The sequence below is a fragment of the Gobio gobio genome (assembly GCF_949357685.1).
Source record: "Gobio gobio genome assembly, chromosome: 8".
In the NCBI taxonomy this organism is placed as follows: domain Eukaryota; kingdom Metazoa; phylum Chordata; class Actinopteri; order Cypriniformes; family Gobionidae; genus Gobio; species Gobio gobio.
In genome coordinates this window covers 51,450,628-51,476,407 of record NC_137114.1, presented here as the reverse complement: position 1 = coordinate 51,476,407, position 25,780 = coordinate 51,450,628, and the positions used below count along the sequence as shown (strand labels likewise).

General features: G+C 42.3%; 1 protein-coding gene across 1 annotated transcript in view; it reads right to left on the bottom strand.

Moving 5' to 3' along the window:
* The window catches only part of cwf19l2 (CWF19 like cell cycle control factor 2), a 61,942-nt gene that overhangs the window by 10,453 nt on the left and 25,709 nt on the right, over positions 1–25,780 (bottom strand). Inside the window, 2 exon segments of the mRNA XM_079822832.1 lie at positions 6,718–6,930; positions 20,566–20,703. Coding sequence (XP_079678958.1) covers positions 6,718–6,930; positions 20,566–20,703 — 351 coding nt within the window.

Here is a 25,780-nt window from a genome sequence, read left to right as displayed (position 1 = left end):
CGTGTGTGAGATTGTGAGTGCATGTGTGTGAGACTGTGTGTGCGTGTTCATGCAAGTGTGTGTGCATGCAAGTGTGTGTGAGTGCGTGTGTTTGTGAGAGCAGGTGGGCACAAGTGTGTGTGAGTGAGTGTGTATTATGTGAGCATGTGTGTGCGTCTGAGTGTGTGTGAGCGTGTGTAAGTGTGTGTGTGAGTGAGTGAGTGTGTGTGCGTGCATGCGCGTGTGTGTGTGTGTGAGTATGTGGGCACAAGTGTGTCTGAGTGAGTGCATATTGTGAGAGTGTGTGTGTGAGAGACTGTGTGTGAGATTGTGAGTGCATGTGTGTGAGGCTGTGTGTGCATGCAAGTGTGCGTTAGTGTGAGCGCGTGTGTGTGAATGTGTGTGGGCACAAGTGTATGTGAGAGTGTGTGTGGGCGCAAGTGTGAGTGAGTGCGTATTGTGTGAGTATGTGTGTGTGTTTGAGTGAGTGCGTATTGTGTGAGCATGTGTTCGCGAGAGTGTGTGTGAGCGTGTGTAAGTCTGTATGAGTGAGTGTGTGAACGTGAGACTGTGTGCGTGTGAATGCAAGTGTGTGTAAGTGTGTGTAAGTGTGTGTGTTTGTGTGAGCACGTGTGTGAGTGTGTTTGTGTGCGTGTGTGTGAGTGAGTGCGTGCGTATGTGAGCGTGTGTGGGCACAAGAGTGTGTGAGCGAGTGTGTGTGTTTATGTGTGTGTGAGAGCGTGTGTACGTGAATGAGTGTTCACATACACACGCGAGTGTGCGAGTGAGTGTATTTGTGTGTGAGTGCACGTGTGTGTGAGTGCACGTGTGTGTGAGTGTGCGTGAGCGTGTGTGTGCGAGTGAGTGTATTTGTGTGCGAGTGCACGTATGTGTGAGTGTGTGTGTGCGAGTGAGTGTATTTGTGTGCGAGTGCACGTGTGTGTGTGTGTGTGTGTGAGTGTGAGTGAGCGTGTGTGTGCGAGTGAGTGTATTTGTGTGCGAGTGCACGTATGTGTGAGTGTGTGTGTGCGAGTGAGTGTATTTGTGTGCGAGTGCACGTGTGTGTGTGTGAGTGTGCGTGAGTGAGTGCGTATGTGAGCGTGTGTGGGCACAAGTGTGTGTGAGCGAGTGTGTGTGTTTCTGTGTGTGAGAGAGCGTATGTGGGCGCAAGTGTGTGTGAATGAGTGTGTTTGTGTGTGCGTGAATGAGTGTGTTTGTGTGTGCGTGAATGAGTGTGTTTGTGTGTGCGTGAATGAGTGTGCGTGAGTGAGTGCGTATGTGAGCGTGTGTGGGCACAAGTGTGTGTGAGCGAGTGTGTGTGTTTCTGTGTGTGTGAGAGCGTGTGTGGGCGCAAGTGTGTGTGAATGAGTGTGTTTGAGTGTGCGTGAATGAGTGTGTTTGTGTGTGCGTGAATGAGTGTGCCTGAGTGAGTGCGTATGTGAGCGTGTGTGGGCACAAGTGTGTGTGAGCGAATGTGTGTGTTTCTGTGTTTGTGTGTGCGTGAATGAGTGTGCCTGAGTGAGTGCGTATGTGAGCGTGTGTGGGCACAAGTGTGTGTGAGCGAGTGTGTGTGTTTCTGTGTGTGTGAGAGCGTGTGTGTGAATGAGTGTGTTTGTGTGTGCGTGAATGAGTGTGCCTGAGTGAGTGCGTATGTGAGCGTGTGGGCACAAGTGTGTGTGAGCGAGTGTGTGTGTTTCTGTGTGTGTGAGAGCGTGTGTGGGCGCAAGTGTGTGTGAATGAGTGTGTTTGAGTGTGCGTGAATGAGTGTGCCTGAGTGAGTGCGTATGTGAGCGTGTGTGGGCACAAGTGTGTGTGAGCGAGTGTGTGTGTTTCTGTGTGTGTGAGAGCGTGTGTGTGAATGAGTGTGTTTGTCTGTGCGTGAATGAGTGTGCCTGAGTGAGTGCGTATGTGAGCATGTGTGGGCACAAGTGTGTGTGAGCGAGTGTGTGTGTTTCTGTGTGTGTGAGAGCGTGTGTGTGAATGAGTGTGTTTGTGTGTGCGTGAATGAGTGTGCCTGAGTGAGTGCGTATGTGAGCGTGTGTGGGCACAAGTGTGTGTGAGCGAGTGTGTGTGTTTCTGTGCGTGTGAGAGCGTGTGTGGGCGCAAGTGTGTGTGAATGAGTGTGTTTGAGTGTGCGTGAATGAGTGTGCCTGAGTGAGTGCGTATGTGAGCGTGTGTGGGCACAAGTGTGTGTGAGCGAGTGTGTGTGTTTCTGTGTGTGTGAGAGCGTGTGTGTGAATGAGTGTGTTTGTCTGTGCGTGAATGAGTGTGCCTGAGTGAGTGCGTATGTGAGCATGTGTGGGCACAAGTGTGTGTGAGCGAGTGTGTGTGTTTCTGTGTGTGTGAGAGCGTGTGTGTGAATGAGTGTGTTTGTGTGTGCGTGAATGAGTGTGCCTGAGTGCGTGCGTATGTGAGCGTGTGTGGGCACAAGAGTGTGTGAGCGAGTGTGTGTGTTTATGTGTGTGTGAGAGCGTGTGTACGTGAATGAGTGTTCACATACACACGCGAGTGTGCGAGTGAGTGTATTTGTGTGTGAGTGCACGTGTGTGTGAGTGCACGTGTGTGTGAGTGTGCGTGAGCGTGTGTGTGCGAGTGAGTGTATTTGTGTGCGAGTGCACGTATGTGTGAGTGTGTGTGTGCGAGTGAGTGTATTTGTGTGCGAGTGCACGTGTGTGTGTGTGTGTGTGTGAGTGTGAGTGAGCGTGTGTGTGCGAGTGAGTGTATTTGTGTGCGAGTGCACGTATGTGTGAGTGTGTGTGTGCGAGTGAGTGTATTTGTGTGCGAGTGCACGTGTGTGTGTGTGAGTGTGCGTGAGTGAGTGCGTATGTGAGCGTGTGTGGGCACAAGTGTGTGTGAGCGAGTGTGTGTGTTTCTGTGTGTGAGAGAGCGTATGTGGGCGCAAGTGTGTGTGAATGAGTGTGTTTGTGTGTGCGTGAATGAGTGTGTTTGTGTGTGCGTGAATGAGTGTGTTTGTGTGTGCGTGAATGAGTGTGCGTGAGTGAGTGCGTATGTGAGCGTGTGTGGGCACAAGTGTGTGTGAGCGAGTGTGTGTGTTTCTGTGTGTGTGAGAGCGTGTGTGGGCGCAAGTGTGTGTGAATGAGTGTGTTTGAGTGTGCGTGAATGAGTGTGTTTGTGTGTGCGTGAATGAGTGTGCCTGAGTGAGTGCGTATGTGAGCGTGTGTGGGCACAAGTGTGTGTGAGCGAGTGTGTGTGTTTCTGTGTGTGTGAGAGCGTGTGTGTGAATGAGTGTGTTTGTGTGTGCGTGAATGAGTGTGCCTGAGTGAGTGCGTATGTGAGCGTGTGGGCACAAGTGTGTGTGAGCGAGTGTGTGTGTTTCTGTGTGTGTGAGAGCGTGTGTGGGCGCAAGTGTGTGTGAATGAGTGTGTTTGAGTGTGCGTGAATGAGTGTGCCTGAGTGAGTGCGTATGTGAGCGTGTGTGGGCACAAGTGTGTGTGAGCGAGTGTGTGTGTTTCTGTGTGTGTGAGAGCGTGTGTGTGAATGAGTGTGTTTGTCTGTGCGTGAATGAGTGTGCCTGAGTGAGTGCGTATGTGAGCATGTGTGGGCACAAGTGTGTGTGAGCGAGTGTGTGTGTTTCTGTGTGTGTGAGAGCGTGTGTGTGAATGAGTGTGTTTGTGTGTGCGTGAATGAGTGTGCCTGAGTGAGTGCGTATGTGAGCGTGTGTGGGCACAAGTGTGTGTGAGCGAGTGTGTGTGTTTCTGTGCGTGTGAGAGCGTGTGTGGGCGCAAGTGTGTGTGAATGAGTGTGTTTGAGTGTGCGTGAATGAGTGTGCCTGAGTGAGTGCGTATGTGAGCGTGTGTGGGCACAAGTGTGTGTGAGCGAGTGTGTGTGTTTCTGTGTTTGTGTGTGCGTGAATGAGTGTGCCTGAGTGAGTGCGTATGTGAGCGTGTGTGGGCACAAGTGTGTGTGAGCGAGTGTGTGTGTTTCTGTGTGTGTGAGAGCGTGTGTGTGAATGAGTGTGTTTGTCTGTGCGTGAATGAGTGTGCCTGAGTGAGTGCGTATGTGAGCATGTGTGGGCACAAGTGTGTGTGAGCGAGTGTGTGTGTTTCTGTGTGTGTGAGAGCGTGTGTGTGAATGAGTGTGTTTGTGTGTGCGTGAATGAGTGTGCCTGAGTGAGTGCGTATGTGAGCGTGTGTGGGCACAAGTGTGTGTGAGCGAGTGTGTGTGTTTCTGTGCGTGTGAGAGCGTGTGTGGGCGCAAGTGTGTGTGAATGAGTGTGTTTGAGTGTGCGTGAATGAGTGTGCCTGAGTGAGTGCGTATGTGAGCGTGTGTGGGCACAAGTGTGTGTGAGCGAGTGTGTGTGTTTCTGTGTGTGTGAGAGCGTGTGTGTGAATGAGTGTGTTTGTCTGTGCGTGAATGAGTGTGCCTGAGTGAGTGCGTATGTGAGCATGTGTGGGCACAAGTGTGTGTGAGCGAGTGTGTGTGTTTCTGTGTGTGTGAGAGCGTGTGTGTGAATGAGTGTGTTTGTGTGTGCGTGAATGAGTGTGCCTGAGTGCGTGCGTATGTGAGCGTGTGTGGGCACAAGAGTGTGTGAGCGAGTGTGTGTGTTTATGTGTGTGTGAGAGCGTGTGTACGTGAATGAGTGTTCACATACACACGCGAGTGTGCGAGTGAGTGTATTTGTGTGTGAGTGCACGTGTGTGTGAGTGCACGTGTGTGTGAGTGTGCGTGAGCGTGTGTGTGCGAGTGAGTGTATTTGTGTGCGAGTGCACGTATGTGTGAGTGTGTGTGTGCGAGTGAGTGTATTTGTGTGCGAGTGCACGTGTGTGTGTGTGTGTGTGTGAGTGAGCGTGTGTGTGCGAGTGAGTGTATTTGTGTGCGAGTGCACGTATGTGTGAGTGTGTGTGTGCGAGTGAGTGTATTTGTGTGCGAGTGCACGTGTGTGTGTGTGAGTGTGCGTGAGTGAGTGCGTATGTGAGCGTGTGTGGGCACAAGTGTGTGTGAGCGAGTGTGTGTGTTTCTGTGTGTGAGAGAGCGTATGTGGGCGCAAGTGTGTGTGAATGAGTGTGTTTGTGTGTGCGTGAATGAGTGTGTTTGTGTGTGCGTGAATGAGTGTGTTTGTGTGTGCGTGAATGAGTGTGCGTGAGTGAGTGCGTATGTGAGCGTGTGTGGGCACAAGTGTGTGTGAGCGAGTGTGTGTGTTTCTGTGTGTGTGAGAGCGTGTGTGGGCGCAAGTGTGTGTGAATGAGTGTGTTTGAGTGTGCGTGAATGAGTGTGTTTGTGTGTGCGTGAATGAGTGTGCCTGAGTGAGTGCGTATGTGAGCGTGTGTGGGCACAAGTGTGTGTGAGCGAGTGTGTGTGTTTCTGTGTGTGTGAGAGCGTGTGTGTGAATGAGTGTGTTTGTGTGTGCGTGAATGAGTGTGCCTGAGTGAGTGCGTATGTGAGCGTGTGGGCACAAGTGTGTGTGAGCGAGTGTGTGTGTTTCTGTGTGTGTGAGAGCGTGTGTGGGCGCAAGTGTGTGTGAATGAGTGTGTTTGAGTGTGCGTGAATGAGTGTGCCTGAGTGAGTGCGTATGTGAGCGTGTGTGGGCACAAGTGTGTGTGAGCGAGTGTGTGTGTTTCTGTGTGTGTGAGAGCGTGTGTGTGAATGAGTGTGTTTGTCTGTGCGTGAATGAGTGTGCCTGAGTGAGTGCGTATGTGAGCATGTGTGGGCACAAGTGTGTGTGAGCGAGTGTGTGTGTTTCTGTGTGTGTGAGAGCGTGTGTGTGAATGAGTGTGTTTGTGTGTGCGTGAATGAGTGTGCCTGAGTGAGTGCGTATGTGAGCGTGTGTGGGCACAAGTGTGTGTGAGCGAGTGTGTGTGTTTCTGTGCGTGTGAGAGCGTGTGTGGGCGCAAGTGTGTGTGAATGAGTGTGTTTGAGTGTGCGTGAATGAGTGTGCCTGAGTGAGTGCGTATGTGAGCGTGTGTGGGCACAAGTGTGTGTGAGCGAGTGTGTGTGTTTCTGTGTTTGTGTGTGCGTGAATGAGTGTGCCTGAGTGAGTGCGTATGTGAGCATGTGTGGGCACAAGTGTGTGTGAGCGAGTGTGTGTGTTTCTGTGTGTGTGAGAGCGTGTGTGTGAATGAGTGTGTTTGTGTGTGCGTGAATGAGTGTGCCTGAGTGAGTGCGTATGTGAGCGTGTGTGGGCACAAGTGTGTGTGAGCGAGTGTGTGTGTTTCTGTGTGTGTGAGAGCGTGTGTGTGAATGAGTGTGTTTGTGTGTGCGTGAATGAGTGTGTTTGAGTGTGCGTGAATGAGTGTGTTTGTGTGTGCGTGAATGAGTGTGCGTGAGTGAGTGCGTATGTGAGCGTGTGTGGGCACAAGTGTGTGTGAGCGAGTGTGTGTGTTTCTGTGTGTGTGAGAGCGTGTGTGTGAATGAGTGTGTTTGTGTGTGTGTGAATGAGTGTGTTTGTGTGTGTGCGAGCGAGCGAGTGTGATTGTGTGTTGGCGCAAGTGTGTGTTTGTGTGTGCGAGAGAGTGTGTGTGTGTGTGTGTGTGTGTGTGTGAGCGAGTGAGTGTATTTGTGTGCGAGTGCATGTGTGTGTGAGTGTGTGAGCGAGTGAGTGTATTTGTGTGCGAGTGCATGTGTGTGTGAGTGTGTGTTACTCATTATGGTAATTCTGTATGTACGGTAATGATGTGAACTAGAGATATAACAGCCAATAAAAGCAATTATTTTCACTATTGGAAATTGTTTAAAATGCAGCATGCAGAATTTTTTGTCATGAACTGTAATATATCGTGCCTTGTTCCCGACGGCTGCGATGAGATGTTTGGGCAGTTCAGGGCTGTCGAAACAGTGCCGGCATTTCTCCATCCGGCCGGCTAACCTCCGCGTCTCCTGCACAGCTTTATTCCTCTGCCTCTCCTCATCTTGACCCGCCCTTTCTTTCTGAGCCGCACTGGACACAAACATGTCATCCAGTGTGTAGTTATCGCCGTCCGTCTTCCCCATCATCTGCAAAACACGTCCATTAAAACACATGCACACTTTAACATTAAAGGTTCACTCGATCCTGCATGTCTGAGTTTAATCTTGATTTAAAGGCTGAAAGCTGGTTCAGGACGGAGGGATGAGACATGTTTTATGAGCTCTATAAACCTCCACTACTCTTGGACTTTAACAGTAAGACAAGTGCGTTCAGTAACAGTGTATCTGTATCTTTTATTAGGACATTCTACAGTCACATCCTCAATACTGCTCCAACATACACTATCTTGCAACCTTTACATACCATTTACGATATACTATGATTCATGGCACCCTAATTATTATCTTGTATGAAAATATGCAAATTAGGAAGGAGTGATGCTATTTTCAGGAGGAACAGAGGTCAGAAAATGAAGAAATTAAGTCAGCCATACATATTAGAATTGTAATTTTACAGCTGAAATGTCCAATAAAATTATAATTAATATAATTTCTCTTAAATACTTACAATTTCTTATTTAGATTTTTAGTCATTTATAAGAAGACCAGTATGCAAATATTACAATAACTTCATCACAGTTGGTTTATCATTCTATTCATGTTAGTCAAAAGGGGATTTTCAAACTTTAAATATATTGTAATTAAATCAAGAATTATAAAAAATTATTGTTATTGCTATTTTATAGCCATGTTGATATATAAATTGTGCAGCAAACATAGATTTTTTTAAAAATAAATGACATTTTAAATTGCAGTTGGAGGCACTATGACTATAACTAATGTTATAAAGACTAATGTCTTCAGGCCAGGCCACTTATCAAACGTGAAGTTTGAGGCAGATTGGACATTATATGCTTGAGTTACAACAACTTCCTGTTTCATGACGACAATAGCATGCTCAAGGACCCAGCTAAGTGTTGCTAGCACGCTTTAGAATGTTTCTAGCATCTATCGAGCCATTTTGTCACACCTAATTCTGAAACCCATATCAGATGTAAATTTTCGCCACTTCTGACGCCTGTGCAAAGTTTCATGAGTTTTCGAGCATGTTTAGGCCCTCAAAAATGTGATTATTTTGGAGAAGAATAATAGACCGAGCACCATCACACCAACGGTGCTCGGGACCTAAAAAGCAAAAAAAAAAAAGCAATTTTTTTAGATCTCATGACCTGTAGGTGGCGCTGTTCCCAAATTTGCCATGATCCCTCAAATCATGGTTCCGATGAAGCATACCAATTTTCGCTTCAATAGATCAAAGTTGGGCCGAGATGCAGCCTCTGAACCAATTTTGGGTCAGCCTCATTAAGTTGGCGACATTTAACTTTTAAACAAAGATGGAATACTGTACTTTTCAAAATGGCCACTACTGTAATGGGCGGAGTCTTAATGCAAGATGTTGACTGTGATCAGCATGATGAGAGGAATCATTTCTCTAGAACAAAGGGTTCAAAAGTTATAACCTTTGGAAAACTAGTGGTGGCGCTATAGGGTTGATCCTAGAGACGTCAAAGTTGGTCAGATTACTATTAATGACCATCTCTACAAGTGTGCCGATTTTCATCACATTCCTATGTTCCGTTGATAGGGCTGCCATTGACAACAGTAGAAAGGGCTGATTCGATTGGTCGGCAGGGATCACGTGATCAGATTGCACAGCTGAGGTCAGGTGCGGATTTACTGCTGAATGCCTGTAAAACTGCGGGTTATTATCTAGAGCAGAATCCAGAAAACAGCAGCAGATGTGACCAGGCCGCAGGGATTACGCTAACAGAGCGCGCTCTCTTCAGACACACCAACACAACACAAGAGGCTTAGCGGCGTGGTTCAACAAGCAGACAAAGAGGCAACGTATCCGTGGCAACGGGTGATCTGTGTGGGAGGCGTGTCTGTTCACACTGGCATGTTTGATTGACAGATGGAGAGGAGCCGAGGTGAGAGCGAGAGTGTTGGAGAGTCTGGCCGAAATCAGGCCGTGCTTCAAATTCTGCATTTATTCTCTGCCTCGCTGACGTGTGAATAAAAAAAACCCTAGACACAGCAGAGATCTTGAGCTTAGTGTGTGTGTGTGCGGTTCTGCTGGTAATCGTCCGGACTACATGTACAGCGGACAGGAGATAAACATAATTATTATCTCAAGGAAATAGTAGAGCTTGCATGGGAGCAAAAGAAAAGTTTCAGGTAAATGTAGGCTTTGGCACACGTCGACCGCTTGTGAATCGGCACTGTAAAGGCGACTATTAAGGGTTAAACAGATGCAAGGAAGCAGAAAAGAGCCATCACAAGATTTACGACAGTTTAAGTTGCTCAAAAAGTAATAAATGGATCATAACTATTCATATAAATAAAATGTATGGTGGGTTGCACCATTAATGATTAATCTTAAATCTAGATTAAATCAAGGTTTATCTAATAATTCTGTTGCACCAAACTTTTAACCTTGTTTAAAAATAAGCAGGCGTACATTTAAAAGAGAGGAGTATATTTAGCAGGATGATGAGGTGACAGGGCATATACAGAACTTCTTAAGTTGAATTTAATACCTTTTTTAATACCTTCAAAGTATTTTTTAACACAAGCGCGACTACAAGCTGCAACTATAGTAGCGTAAATGAAATATCTTTCCAAATGGAATAACATATTGCATCACAATGTAACGAGGTCATTATAACTTAACATCAATGAGAATAGAAATAAAGACAGCAGAGGAAGGAGACATCTTCATCATAGATCATTAGTCAGTAAGTCTGATGTGTGAGCAATCTAAAAGAGGTGGCCGAGAAGTAAGCACAGGTGTTATTAAAATAAATTCAGCTGATTCATTTAAGTAAAGCAGAGGGATTAATCAAGATGTCACAACGGGCCTTTGACCATAGTTTAAGTATCAGAATCAGTGTAATATAAGATATAAGAATCATAATATAAGAAATATAAGAATCAGTGTCAAAAAGTAACAATTGCATAACAATGTTGGACATTTGAATGAACAGCTACGCATCAAAATTTGAACCAAATTTCCAAATGGAAACAAGAGCAATTTTCACGGCGCAATAAAGATTTTTTTTCTTTTTCGTTTTAAATCATGAATGCGAGTCAGTGGATATCACACAAAAACGCAATGTGCGCGAGAGTCGGTGAAGTCTCAAACCTGGTCAATTATTCACTACAGAAAGTGAAAGTAAAATCTGACAAGCTTTCGGCGCATATTCTCACAGAGATATCTCGTTATTTATATAAATCTGCCTTAACATATGCTGATTATGTATAGCCTATAACGGTCTGAATTTATATTATTAATATTTCTCTTGTGGCCCATATTTTAAAACAAATTAGAAGAGAAATATAGGCCCATTTCGTGTTAAACAAGTTGTTTTTTAAATATAAAGCTGCTCTTACTTTCTGATAATACTGATATTATTGTAGTGTTCTGACATATTATAGACTGATAACCATTTTAATTATAGGCCTATAATTCCTTGTTTAATTGGGCAAAATGTATTTAAATAATGAGGAGTAAGCGAATCGATCTATTCTTTTATTATGCAGCGTGTCGGTTATCCATAGCCTGCATTGATGCATTATGAAATTATCACGGGGGCAAATTAAATGTAATATCAATTTAATAATAGAAGTAAGCCTACCCTAATAATAATAATAATCATAAATTGTAAATGCTAAATCCTCTTGATATCGATAGCTGATGCATTTGATAGGCTATCTCTCTGTTATAGGTTTTTTGCGCATATTTCACTCGTACAGTGAGCAGACAAGTCACGCTCGACGATCCGCACAGTGTGAGCACATAAACCGTGAGCTTTGGCTTTACATCGCTACCAGTGTGAGTAGATAACCTTGCTGAAATCGCACAGTGTATGCCCAGCTTTAAGCAACTTGCATATATCGAAACAGCTCTCCAATGCCATCGTTCAAATTGAAAGAGCAATTGAAGAACACCACAGCACCTCAGCTCGCAATGTAGCGGTGGTGATCGGGCATAGCGTCTGCTGTCTGCCACGCACCTGTTGATGAAGCTGCTAGGACTAACGTTAGGTTAGGTTAGGGTTAGGCTACTGCTGGCAGTGGTTTGAATCGGGAGAGCAGTCGGGGTTGAGGGCAAAGCAGTGAAGGTTGGGGTCGTTGATGCATCCGTAGCGCAGAACATTGATATGGGAAGCTGCTCGCTACATCCGCGCATCTTCCATATGCATTTTGACGCCATTCACCCCCACCCAGGTTATATTAATTGTCTTCTTGCAGATGTGGCATAAGCCTCGTGACTGTTGCAAACTACTAGCCTAAGCCAGTCTTTAAATCGTGAGTCCTCCAGCCAGAGGTCCGAAAACTTGCATTTGCCCATGCTTTAATTACTGAATGGAAGCGAGCTCGCGTACATGTTTGGCAACAAGCCAGCCGCGGACCCAGTGTGTTTCAGCGCGCGCGCGCGAACGAACATCACCTCACATGATATCGCGCAGGTCCTACTCTCAACATATAAATAAATCCACGTGAATTTTAGAAAAATAGGCCTGCAAATTGAAAATGTATCTAAAAAAAATTGGGCTCGAAAATGTAATACCTCGTCAGATGACGTTTATTACTTTTTAATACTTTTTTAATGCCCTTAATTTTGGCTAATTTCATTTACTACCTTTTACAACCCCGCGGACACCCTGGGGGAGCGCCAGTGATCGCGGCCGCGCCTTGTGTTTCTCATACCCTCTCAACTCGTGGCTGCTGCGCAGCGATCAAACGGGAAGAGTGGAGACAGTCACTCCGCCAATCATGCAGGTTGTTTTGTCATTTATACATTTTATACATTTATTTCCTTTATTGGCAAGAGCTACTCATGTTAGAGAGAGAGTTTCTAGTGGTCAATAAAGAAGGAAATTGAATATTAGTATTTTTGGTGTCAATGGCGAATCCATCATGGCGGCGAAAATGTATCGTAAATGGAGGTTTTAATTAGCCTGGCTCCGCCCTCCTATGTACTTCCGCACAATTTTCATTTTCCTTCAGTACTCTGTCTGGGTATGCGGTATATTCTCTGGTTTTCTCCGAACAAATTTTTACTGGTCCAATCTGCGAACAGAGGGAGTGGCTGAGAACGATGAAGTTGATGTCGTGCGCTAGTTTGAGTTGTAGTTCAGTAATGGCGCCGGAGAAAGATGCGAGCGAAGCCATTCGGTTCGTTGTGGCAGCGCTGCCGAATATCCAGAAGTTAAAGCCGGAGCAAGAACAATCTTTGCTGAGTTCTGTTGGTGGCCATGATGTTGTGTCCCGGGAAAAGTTTGATTTTCCATCTCGCTCTGTAAGTGGTGAAGGAGTTGCTGAAGCCCCGGTAATTGTTTCTCGTGCGATCATTTACAGGGGCTAGTCAGGGATTTTATTGCCGTTCGTCTCCCACCACCCGCGTAAAAATCCCCGGCCGAATGACCCAACGTTACTGTTTTAGACAAACACCAAGGTCGTGTGGTCATTTAATTACTGTCCGAATCCACATCTGAGTTTTCAAGAATATATCACTTCAAAATTCACTGTTTATATCTGCGCTTCACTGTCATTTGGATGCATTTCTAGACTTGTATTTCTTTAAATGCTGGCGAGTATTTACAAGAGCAATACATTTCATCAACGCTCAAAAAATAAAAGGAAGAAAAGCCCGTAAACGTTTGAATTGGGCCGTTATTCTTTAATTCTTAGCATTTATTCTTATCATACCAAGCATAAGACATTTTATTTACAGCAATCATGTTATGGACCACGTGAGCAGCGCGTTCCCGATCACAAAACTCTCCCCTCCACTGTGAATAAATCACAATCCGAATGCACAAGTTTTAGGTTTTATCACTGAGGTGGCTGCACAGTCAGTTTTTTTCACGGACTTCCATATGAGAAATAAAGGCGAACGGCGCATGACGTACGTCACAACCAAACGTTAGCGGTTGGTTATGGCAGATCCAGAGGGACTCTTGGCAGATCCAATCATTTTAAACAGAGTTCCCGCCTTCAAGGAAGTAAACGCCTGTCAATGAAGAGTGGCCAGACTCTCTGTACAAAAGAAATGTACGAGAGTCTGGTAAAACCAGGCTAGGTTTTAATCGCAGGTTAAATTCTAATCCCCCATTTGTTAATCTGGGTTTAAAATTAAGTGGTGCAAGTGCAACACAACTCGATTTAAAATAAAGCCTAGATCAACAAATCCTAGATTAGCTCTAAACTGTGCTTAATATAATCCTTGTTGGTGCAACTCACCCTTAGAACCATAAAATACAAAATATTAAATAAAAAACATTATCATCATTCATCAAAATCATTTTTGTTTGTTTGTTTTTTGACCACTACGTGAAGAGCACCAGCGGGTTAAGCATAATATTTAATAAAACAGAGACGACCACAAAGAAATGGATGCAAAAAAGGAGACCAAGCACATTTCAGAGCGCAATTTCAAGAGAAAATAAACGAAACAATGCGAGGTGAGTGTTTTAAAAAATGATCTGCCAAAGTTTGAATGGAGACTGAAGTTAAGCGGCTCCAGGTGGAATGAATGCACGTCAATGAAGACGAAAACTCTCCAAAATATCAATACAATGCTACCTTGTAAGAGAGAGAGAGAGACAAATGTTGCAAAATGTGCAAATGTTGTCACTTTCATATTTCTCGTCTCCATGGCGACCGTGACGTCTTGGTTTATTATAACAGATTTTAGCAGCCCTGCCTGGTTTAAAGTCTGAGAATCATATCGGAGGACAGACTGAGAGATTGATCACACGAATTCTGCGGCCTTCAGCGCGACCATCTGCTGATGCCAGTCTGGCCCGCGACGATAGATGACCGCAGAGGAATATAAGGCTGTTTGTGCATGCCTGTGCTTCAGAAACTCACTTATGATACACTTAGCATTTCAATTTTGTCCAGAAACTACGAAACACTCAAATAAGAACGAGTTTAGGCCTACATTTAAGAACTGAACTGCATATATAATTCCCATGCATAATCAAATTTTGTCAGTCATACATGCAGGGTTTTTCCTGGGTCAAAAATGGTCTTCGGTGGTGGCTGACAGACATGGTCATCCACACACACACACACACACACGGTAAAAAAAAAATACCATACCCACGTGATCTGCAAGCGCAATACTGACAATAAATTTGAAATAAATTCAAAGAAAGTTTGTAACTTTTGCTTATCTTATTTTGATACCTTGATGTTTGTTTTTGTTCCTCATTTTTACACTATTTACTGATAATTGTTTTGGTAATCATATCAATATTAAAAAATAGTATTAAAAAAATGAACAAATAGCCTAATTTTCTGCCTTATACAATCAGCTAGCTAACAACAAATTTGTTCTGGGTTCACCTCACTCCAGTCTAAACTAAATGATTTTAGGCTATTTATTTTACTACACATTGTCCACATAAATAAGCTGAAAGACTGTTGATAATTAAAAATAATTCTTACTATCCACTCTTGCTAAATTGGGTAAGCACACTTGTGTTCTCATTTCAGATGTTCTGAGTAAATGATTCGTGAGTTCAGTGTTGGACAGATCAGTTCTAACCAGTCGTTAAAATGATTCGGTTCAAAGGAGTCATTAGGTGGCGAATCGGACATTAGCAGACGCGTTGTGTGTGAATCCCGTCTTTAGAACATTGCGAAAGATTCGTCAACACACAGAAAACACTTCATAACCGGATAGGATTTGTTTCCTGTTTATTTAAAGTGTGCTTTATGTCAGCTGGTCAGAGAATCAGTCAATGTTTTTTGAGCGCATTTCACACCCAGCGGTAATTAAAGGAAGACGTCTGATACCCCTTTTCCACCAAAGCAGAGCCAGAGCTAGATCGGAGCCAGAGTCTAGTTTCAAATCGGTTCTTTGTGTTTCCACACCCAAAGCCCCAGCTCCGAGCCAGGAAAAGTGGTTCTTAAGTAGCACCAAAACATTGCTGGGCTAGAACAGGGCTAGAAGTAAGAACCGATTACGTCAGGCGCTGGGGGCGGAGTCAACAAGACCAAGGCTGTGTTCGAAATCGCCCCCTATACCCTTAAATAGGGCACTATTTGAGTGAACATCCATTTTTAATGGTGTCCGAAACAATAGTGGACGTCTTTGAGTGCACTTATTCAATCCCACCATGCACCGCAATAACGAGTGTACAGTAGATGTACGCGCTGGAGAATATGCTTGTTCGATGCCCGATCGGCGTATGACAGCAAAGTCCCGCGAGAGCATTTCGAGAGCAAACGAGAAACAACTCCTTATGCTTTTGAATCGTTCTCTCACTCAACCAGACGGTGTACTCTCAACGCACTGTGAGAGCCGCGCCCTGATGAATGAACTTACCTGTCCGATTCGCCCTATGTACCCTCATTCTCCATTACTCCAAAAACGAGCCAACAAGCTTAAAGTTAACCCTATAACTCTTTACTTGTGTGGCACTGAACTTACTTGGAAAGGGGAATAATAAAGTAACTAATAAGCATTTAATTAAAAAAAATATATATATATTTGTAGTAGGCCTATATATTTCATACTTTATAGTAGGCTACTATTAATATTATGGGCGTCAGAAGCAAAAAAAATGTTGGTGGGTCCTTTAACAGAAATATTTTACTGGAGTAGATGCAATTTACAAAAAATATATTTAAATATATCGGCTTGTTTAAACGTCTGGTTGAGGAACACAGACCTACGGAATACACAATCTTCATCAGCAGCAATAGTGTAGGGGTAAGAGGCTTGACGATAAGATTTGACGCAAATCGATCAGAGGTTCGAATCCGCCTTTTACCAAACTCGCACTGATCCTTTTTTCCATCATATATCAGATCGGAAAGGATTTTTTTTTCTATGAATATGAAGAAAATATTAGAAAAGTGAAAATAAAGCTACTAACGCGTTTAATCAGTGTTTATCAGGGTATGTAAACAGACGTGCTCAATTAGAGACGATACAAGTGAGTGGGCCCAATATCATTGGTCTTAAAAAGTGTGTGAGTCGATGCCATCTCCTGGCGAAACGCGGGAATTCATTCAATGCACGGTGCGACTTTCACAGTGCATTATGGGTATTCTCTAGCCGTCGAGCATGCATCGGTTGCAAACTCGTTATTGTGGTGCATTGTGGGATTGTATGAGTGCACTTAATAACGTCCACTATGGTTTCGGACACCACTAAATGGCTGTTCCCTCAAATAGTGCCCACAGCTGAATCAATCATCCATCCATCTTCCGAACCGCACTGGTCCAGCCCAATATCATGCATACAGGTATAAATGATCCTTTTTAAGATGATTATTATATTGTTTGATTAAGGTTACATGCTAGTTTCCGTAGCAGAGTTCAGGATAAATCTTTTCATTATTACTGGAGCTGCCAAACAGCAAGCACAAACTGCAAAAACGGCTGCCTTTCCGGCGACTTAGTGTCCGAAATCACTCACTCGTTTTCGAAGTGGACTATATCAGTGGACTAATGTAGGGAATAGTGAATGAGGGTATAGGGGGCGATTTCGGAAACAGCCCAACACAAACTTGAGATCCACCATTTTTGAAATAGCAGCTAATGGAGCTAAAAGCTGCTGCTCGTTTGTAATCTCCTTCTATACAAATTACGGCGAACTACATGAATGCGTTGGATTCGCTGTGTTTGCGTTGTGTTTTGATGCCGATGTAGGATCGTAAAGCCATGTGAATCAATAGTAACGCAACGTTTGCATTGTTGATGGAAGGCTTGTTCGCAGCGGTGCTGTGCAGACTGATCGCCGTATGATAACGAGTCCAGCGAGAGCATATGACTCCTTATGCTTTTGATTCACTCATGCCTTTTTTTATCATACGTGGATCGGTCTGCGCAGAGACGATGCATCTCGAACAAGCCTGGTGTGTGTGTGTGTGTGTGTTTCCCGCTGCCCAGGGTTGCCAGGTTTTCACAACAAACCCGCCCAATTGCTACTCAAAACAAGCCCAATCGCGTTCCAGGGGGGGATTCCCCAGTAAAAATCACATTTGGGGGTAAAATATGTGTTTTTTGGCACTAAAATTCGCATTCCCGGGGCTAAATATCACATCATTGGGGTCGCTTCATCCCGCGGACATGAAAAAACAGCCCGCGGCAAAACCACATACTTGGCAACATTGCCGCTGCCTCGCTAGCGTTGCTGAAAGAGATGAGACGTATACAGTGACGTAAGACTGGCTCTGTTGTGGCTCTCAGCCCCTTGGAAAAGCAAACCGGTTCTTAGAAGGCTCCTCAGTCGAACCAACTATGAACTGGGACTAGCTCTGGCTCTGAATTAGCTCTAGCACTGCTTTGGTGGAAAAGGGTAATGATAGCGCCACGTCTGATAGCGCCACATGCAACATGGATTCGGTCTTCCGACCTTTTGATTTTGATTAACGTAATATGTGAAACATTAGAAAGCTAAGAATGCTTATTTTGAAGACAGAGAGTGTGTGAGCGGGGTAGGAGCTCACTGGTCGTTCTCTCTGTCACTCAGTTAACTCAAGTGCAGCAGTCATCTGTTCTACATCACTCATAAATCACAATAACTGATCAAATAAGGCTTTGGCGGGACAAAAATTTTCAATGTAGGAAAAACCCTGACATGCATAAAACTGTAAGATTTCTGTGTAAAAGTACTAATAAACACTAATAAACTGTGTTTTGAATGCACAATAACCAGGTTTATATATTTATCGTCAATAAGTCAAATTTCTTTCAATCTCATACATTTTAACTGTATACTATATAAATAAATATATATATAAATGCATATTAATATCTTTAAATGACCAGATCCATGATGCTTCTATGCAATTATGATGATCTAATTAAAATCAAATAGATGCAAAAACAAAACAAAACACAATGTAGGGTTGTGCCGATGGACGATGGCTGACCGACATCACGATGGAGCGCCACCATCGTGATGCCACGCCCCCGTTGCGAGTCTGTTGTGAGTGCGACGCACACTAATCCTCTTCTATAGTTATAGTTAAACTAAAAACTTAGTAGGGATTGCTCTGTAAATTAATTTGAGAATGTAACTAATGCATATACGCCATTTTAAATACTGTAGTCTATGCCAGATATATGTATAGCCTACATTTTGAAATCATTTGAGACTGAAACATCCATAAGCATGCGTGTTTATTTTAGCACTTCCGTCAGTGAAACAACACAGCCTATTCAACATGTAAACGATTTTCAGTAAATAATGGTAACCTAAAGAATATAAGAAAATTAAATATTAGTTAGAAAAATATTTTATTCATACTATTTCCCCGCAAAGACGTACTCTGCGCTTTGAGAGGAATGGGACAAAAGCTGGATAGACACCTTTCAAATATATCTTCGTGTTTTCTCCTGATGTTGCAAGGCAACACTTGTTGTAAAAGGTCTGAAGAGCGGATTTTATCTTCCACAAGGTCAAGACATTTAGGCAATGTTTGATTATTCACAGCCAGAGAAAACGAAACTAAAATCACCGCGGCGTGTGTGTGAAATGCGCTATTCAAATAAACCAAACTTGACGCGCATTACCAAGTTTAAAAACAAGAACAAACTGTGTTAAATAAAGTTTGAAGTAAAAAGGTATTCGTCCCACAGTGTTTTTTATACTTTACCACAGTAAAGGATGTGAATAGTTATAATCAGGGCTTAAAAACGGAAAAAAATATCAATCGGTTCACTCCGAGCAGAATCGTATAGCGTTATATTATAAACGATTATAGCGTTTCCGTTTTTGCGTTCATCAATAAACATTACTGTTCCGAAAACGGTTTGATATGAAAAAATACCGGTTAATAACGTTATTTTAATTTAGCCTATACTTTAAACAAATATGTATAAATAGACTTATTTTCACTCAATAATAATATAACGCATGGTCATTAAACTTGAATATTTAATTCATAACATTTTTAAAACCAGAAATACTTGCATTAATTACAAAGCATAAACAGCGGACCTGTTTTAATGGAGCGTTAGACAATCTAAAGTGGCCTCTTATGCCGAATTATTTTCAGAAGAGTGATAACATTCTTTGTACATCACTTTTTTTCAACACGACTTGTTTTAAAAATTGCATGAATAAAGAATAAATAAACTGGATAACCATTGCTCTTTTAATGCATCGTCAACTGCTAATTTCAAAGCAAACACTGAGCAACACGTCCTTGCACATAATCAAATTCAGTCAGCTAATAAAAGCTTGATCATTTAATGCAATATAACATACCATTTAATACGAAGCATCAACCGTCTATATAGAAAACATTGACCTGTCCTGTATTGGCAATCTGAAAGACTATAGGAAAAATGTTTGATGGATGCTAGTAGCCTACTTGGGCAGGCTTAAACAAAATCCATAAACTAGCCTAAATCAGTCTATTTGAGCTTAAAGTCCGTACTGCTTATTTAAACGTTCGAAAAGAATGTCCTCCAATACCTGCGCTTTCATTGTAGACCTCAGCGGGGAAAGAAATGTACTTGAGGCATGAAAATGCGCGCTCTATACTGACGGTAGATTCATAGATGATGGTGCGCGGGCATTTCACTCACGCTTGATAAGTCAACGTCACATGCTGTACTAATCATTTCATGATTGGTCACTGCCAAATTAAAGAGAACGATAAAATAACGTTATTAACCGGTTAATGGTCATTTCAAATTAACGTTTCTGTTCAGAACGATTCAAATTGATTTTTATTTCGTTTCTGTTTTTGTTCCTCTTAAAATTTCGTTCGTTTCCGGTTTTCGTTTTCGTTCCTTGAACAGGTTCAGAGCCCTGGTTATAATAGACTTAATTATAAGCAAACGAAAGGAAGAAACGTTTATAACGTTAATCCCCTGCGAAAATGGCGACGTGAGTGAAGATTTGGGAAAGGAAACGAGATTTCCATGTCCATTGGGATAAAATGGACTAGGCCTTTTGTTAAAAATCACGGAAAATCGAATGACCAGATCCAGATTGCAAAACAGAATGAAAAAGTGCTATCTGACCATTATTTCCTTTCTAGGCTAAACAAAGCTTTGTGCTTCACTCCTGTGGTAATATTCACGTGAAACAGCATTCACATGCGAAACACTGGGTTAGTAAAATAACGAAATCATTTTTTTAGAGTAGAAAATAGTAGGCCTATTTTTGTAAAGAGATATATTAAAATAAAAAGAGCTCAACTCTTAAGTGGAAGGAACCTATTTTTTCCCCCTCACGTGCAAACTAGCAGATGAATCATTATTTGGGTTAGTAAAAATAACGAAATTATAGTTTTAAGTAGAAAATAGTATTTATGTAAAGAGATATAGTAAATTATCTACATGATTTACAAAGATGCATCACATTAAGTTCAGTAGTTTGTTTATATTAAAATTATATGGATGTAAATTTGATATGCAATTCAAATACATAAATTTAGACAGTGGGCCTAAAGGTTTATTGAGTGTATCTCACAGGAGGCAAATCAAATGTGTAGTCATTGCATTGCTGCTCATTAGCAAAAAAAGGTCAAGATTATTGCATCGCATCACCACTCTCATAAAAACAAGAATGACCTGCAGTTGCTTTTTCATGTTTTTCTGAGCGTCCCTTTAGAATTACACGCTGTCAATCATCAATGTTGTGTGTGTGAGAAGTTCCCAGAGGAGGTCGGCGCTCACCTTGGCGGCCATGCGTGAGTAAAGAGCGTTCTGATCTTCCGCAGTGCTCATCTTCTCCCGTCTGACCATCTCTCGCAGATCCATCCCATCATCATCCTCGAAATACCTCATGCGCTCGCCGTCCTGATGCGTCTCAATCTGAAAAACACAGAAGAGGAGAAAACGTCAGCTCATTTGAAGTTATAGTTTGCCAGTGTTAATGTAAAGAGGATCTATTATGCTTGTTTTCCATGTTCATCTTTCTTTTAGGGCTGCAGCTATCGATTCTTTTTGTAATCGATTAATCTAGCACTTAATCAATCGATTAATCGATTAATCGGATACATTTTTTTCCGTGTTTTTAAACAACCAAAACAAATAATGCTTAACGAAAATGAAAAGCAATTTAATTTATTAATATGCACAACAGGTTTCATGCTGTAATCTAGCGCTGACATCAAAGTAAATATCTTTTATGTAGATTTTTACACCTGCAGCATTTACCATTAGGCTACTAAAAAATAATATATCATATGTGGTGAGCCTATTTGCTATGGTAACCTAGCAACCTGTGTGTGTGTGTGTGTGTGAGTGTGTTTGTGTGTGCGCGCGTGCGTGAGGCTTCATTGCAGTTTGGTACAGCAGAAATACATACATTCATTTTTAATAGAACGCTGCATTTGGCTTGCATCACTTGCATAGCGGTGCATTTTAGGTGAAGCATCCGTTCGAAAAATCGTGTCACAACATCACGTCCCGGTGAATACAGTGAACGCATGCTGAAATTATTGTTGCGTGGCTACATAAAAGTTTAAGCATATGTGATGCATTGCCACGATTGGTCTGACTGGCGCGCGAGAGAGAGAGGAGGGTGCATGCGTGTGTGTGTGTTACTGATTTTCTACTATCAGTTCTGCGCTAATCTCCGCGCGCGATCTTCACGTGTAAAGAGTTCTGCCTTCAGGGCGCGCTCGTTGTCAAAGACGCGACACGGCTCAACTCTCCGTGTCACAGAAAAAAGCTGAGCACTGAACGGATAAGTTTTCCGTATTGTTGTTTTTGAATAGTGCACAACCGCTTCAATGTTCAAACTGGCAAGGCTTTAAAAGCATTTACTTGACAAACTTTATGAGGATGAAAGTGAAAGCGATCTGGCTTGCGCGCGCCGCGCGTGTGTGTGTGTGGCAGCTATAAGAACGGTAATCAACTTACATAAACTGTGTAAAACATGCAGTTACTATAGTGATTCTAAGCATCTAGAATCTAAACTAAATTCAAAATGTATCACGCGCTATGGTGTGCTTCCTGAACATTGAACAGCGGTCGGTGTGAATCAGATCCTGCGCGTATAGTGCACGTCATACGAATTTAACGAGGCTTCGAGGCAGAATTTTTGCCTCGAGGAATTTTTGTAATCGAGTTAATCGAGTAACTCGATGAATCGTTTCAGCCCTACTTTCTTTAGTGTGTAATGTTGCAGTTTGAGCAGGAAAAAGCTCCAGCGGGAGTTCTTCTCTACATCAGAGTCTGTTTCTGAACTCCTGAAACGCCTCCACCATGAGTTTCTTCTAGGAACGAACACGTCACAAAATTCCTCATTTAAATCTTTCATAATAAAAGGGCGGGGCCTGTTAAGTGAGTTAGTAGTGTGTTGAAAAACTGGAGATTATGGTAAGGGGTGGGGGGTTTCCCAAACACACTCAAAGCGCTTGACCAATCACAACACACTGCTCCAGCCGACCAATCAGAGCACACTGTGCTTTATAGAGACAGGAACAGGTTTCCCGTACAACGACGTAACTCGCAGTTTAACTACAGGGCTCGACATTAACGCTTGTCCGCTTGTCCGGGACAAGTGGATTTTTTTTTTTTAAGGGGCAAGTAAAAAACAATTTTACTTGCCCGACGGACAAGTATCCTGGTTAAAACGTCAAAACAAAAAATAACTAGGAAATCACCAAAGTGCAATAATGATTCTGCATTCATTAGTGTAAGTGGAGATCGATAGTGGATAATAATATAAAACGAACTGAAGTTAACAAGTTTGAGCTGTTGAGGGTCGCGCAGCCTCTCGAGGAGAAAATCGAAAACAAATGAGCGCAGCTCATACAGAGAAACTCAGTTAACATACACAGTTAAAATTGTGCAGTTTTTATATTTATAACATATGATACAGTTTAGCAACATTACACTAACAAGAGTGTTGTTTTCCTGAATACCATCACGACTGAAAATGACACTGATTTCATACGCCAGTTCCATAAACAATTTAACATTAAGTCACTTACATTTTAGAAGCAATATGGACTGTTTTTGTTCTACTTCAGCAGCGAAAATAGTTCCAAACAAATATCACAGCAGAACCGTAACGCATCTCACAGCAACAGTGTGTGTTAGTGAATGATTCAGCGTTTTAATGAATCGGTTGAATCAAAGATTCAATGACCTATTTGTAAACGACCGCCAAATTCTTGAATGATTCAGCCGTTTCACTGAATCGACTCAATGACTCGCTCATTAAGACGGTCACATGCTGCCACCTACTGGTGGTTTAGTTTCATCTTTCCAACATTTCTTATTTGTATATTCAAAAATATTTAAAATAATCTCATAACATTATTTAATGCAGTTGTAATTTTTCAGTGTAAATGATTTCATTTGATTGGTAACAGCCTATAATGTCTTATTCTAATTTAATTTATTGGTCAAATTTAAGAATATAAAAGGAAAGCCGAAGCATATCCTATATTTAATAAGATTATGGAAAAATGCCCTTTATAAAAAGGTACAAATATGCATATTTAAATATGTCAAAGCTGATTAAACACTGGTGAGAATATTGCTTCAGTATAGATTATATTTACAAAAAAAATCCGGACAAGCAAATGTTTTACTCGAACAAGTGAATGACAGATTTACTTGTCCGTAGGACAAGCGTGTGAACAGGCTTAATGTCGAGCCCTGAACTACCATAGTTACGATGCATCGTTGAAGAAATCAACTAGCTATAGTCACGACCGTTTCTCAAAACCTTACTGTCGCAAATTTTTCGTTCAACCACGTTTGTTGATGATATCATGCGCATGGTGGAGTAATAACTTATTTCAATTAATCATTTGAGATTGAATTCATGCTATAAATTAAGACATGTCATCAGCGGACTCATTTTCATTTTGCTTTATTTCCAGATTCAATCATAGGCTCGTTCTTACGTACTAGAGCACATGCACACTCTTCAAAAACGGCGCTTTAAATCTCTTGACAAACTAAAAGACATAAATCACATTTGTATAAAGATATAGATTGCACCAAAGTCTTTATATATAGGAAAATGGTGCGCTCCGATTACTTATGAATGGGAGAAATTGCAACGCCCAATTTGGCGAATAGAGACACGCATCATAATCTGAAAACCCCGCCCACCGGGGAGCAATCAAACCATCTCTATTGACTTTGTATTGCCTCTTATAACAAAAAACAGAACAATGTCTAAAAGCTGATATGTGACAGGGTGTACAGCAAACAAGCTAAAAAAAATCCAGTTTTTATAAGCTGTTGACCCAAAAAACGAGCGTATAAGGACACGTTTAAGTGGATACAGGCCATTGAGACAGAGCACGAATATGTTATATTACACTGAGAACTACACCCACTGGAGGGAAACGTCATCAGCGACAGGAAATATCACATATAAAACTGACATTTGGATATTTGACTTAACAGTGACTAAATGTTTACTGCACACACAGGCATACTGAGCGTCAGGATCCCAAAATTGACCCATTCTTCCTGCTGAAGCTTCACGTCTTATTGCCTGTATCCACTTTTATCTCCTTAAACGTTTGTTTTTTTGGGTCGACAGCTTATAAAAACTTAGTTCTGTTTGCTGTACACCGTCACATATCAGCTTTTAGACATTGTTCTGTTTTTTGTTATAAGTCAGAATAGGGCTGCTCGATTATGGAAAAAATCATTATCACGATTATTTTGTTCAATATTGAAATCACGATTATGTAACACGATTATTTCACATGACTTTGGGAATGTGTTGCATTTATTAAAAAGACACCTTTCAACAATTCAACTGAAATTGTAACATTTGTTGTAGTTTTTGAACTATTAAAATAAATAATATAACATATTCAAATCAAAGTATAAAAGTATTCAAGTAAAAATGATAACCACAAATAAATAAGATCAACAATATGGTTCAGCTAGATATGCTTTTCAGGTTTTTCAGGTACGTCTAACATTAGTTTTCAGCTACAGAAATGTATCAAATGTAAGATTAAAAGATTAATCCTATTAAACTTACAAAAGCTATTCAATCAAGAGCAGTGAGTGATGTCCATGTCTTTTGTTGACATTAAACAGACAGCAGTAAAGGCTACTGCCCCTTTAAGACCTAAAGCATGGATATGCGTCGTCTTTCTCGACTGTGTAGAGTTTACTTAAGGCATATACAGACTATGTCTGCTAGGATACTCATCAAGATGGACATGTTGATATACGTTTTGTGTGAGTTTGTCCGTTCAAGAGCAAGACTTGAAAGAGAACTCAATATTTGCGCGTGCTGTGCCTGTGAGACGTGTGCGCGCTTTCGGATGAGCGCACAGAGACACATTTTCTCACAGCGCGCAACTTCTCATTCGCGTCTTCTGGCACTAAACCTGGATGATGACGGCGAAAATGACTGGACATATTCGAACATACGGCAGCACTCGCATGCATTGAACAAAGTTTACAAAGAGAGAATTATTTGAAAAATATGAAGGAAAAAAAGGACGTTTACACGGCATCCCTGCTCTCGTCAGTTTTTGTTTCTATATTAGATTGTCATAGGTCACTCTGTGGTTAATTTTCAAGTGGTTAAACAAATTCGTGCTGTTCCCTTGCGTTGCAGCCACTACCATGTAGCAAATCTTGCACGTAGCATGTTTCTGCTCGTCGTCTGATTCCTCGAAGCCAAACTGTTCCCAGACAACGGAGTTGGTTTTGCCTTATTTGCTCACCAAACGCTGCTGTAACTGCCCATCTTTACTCGCGCCGAGTTTTTAAATTCCAGCGGATGATATGCACACGAGTCACGAGACTCATGACCTGAGAGAGCATAGATATCCATAATAAAGGCTCAGTAATGCCTTTATTATGGATATCTATGTGAGAGAGTTTGTGGCTTCGGGAGAGGTGGATGTGCGCGTGCGCGTTTCATTCAGAACGCAAGACAAAATAAGAG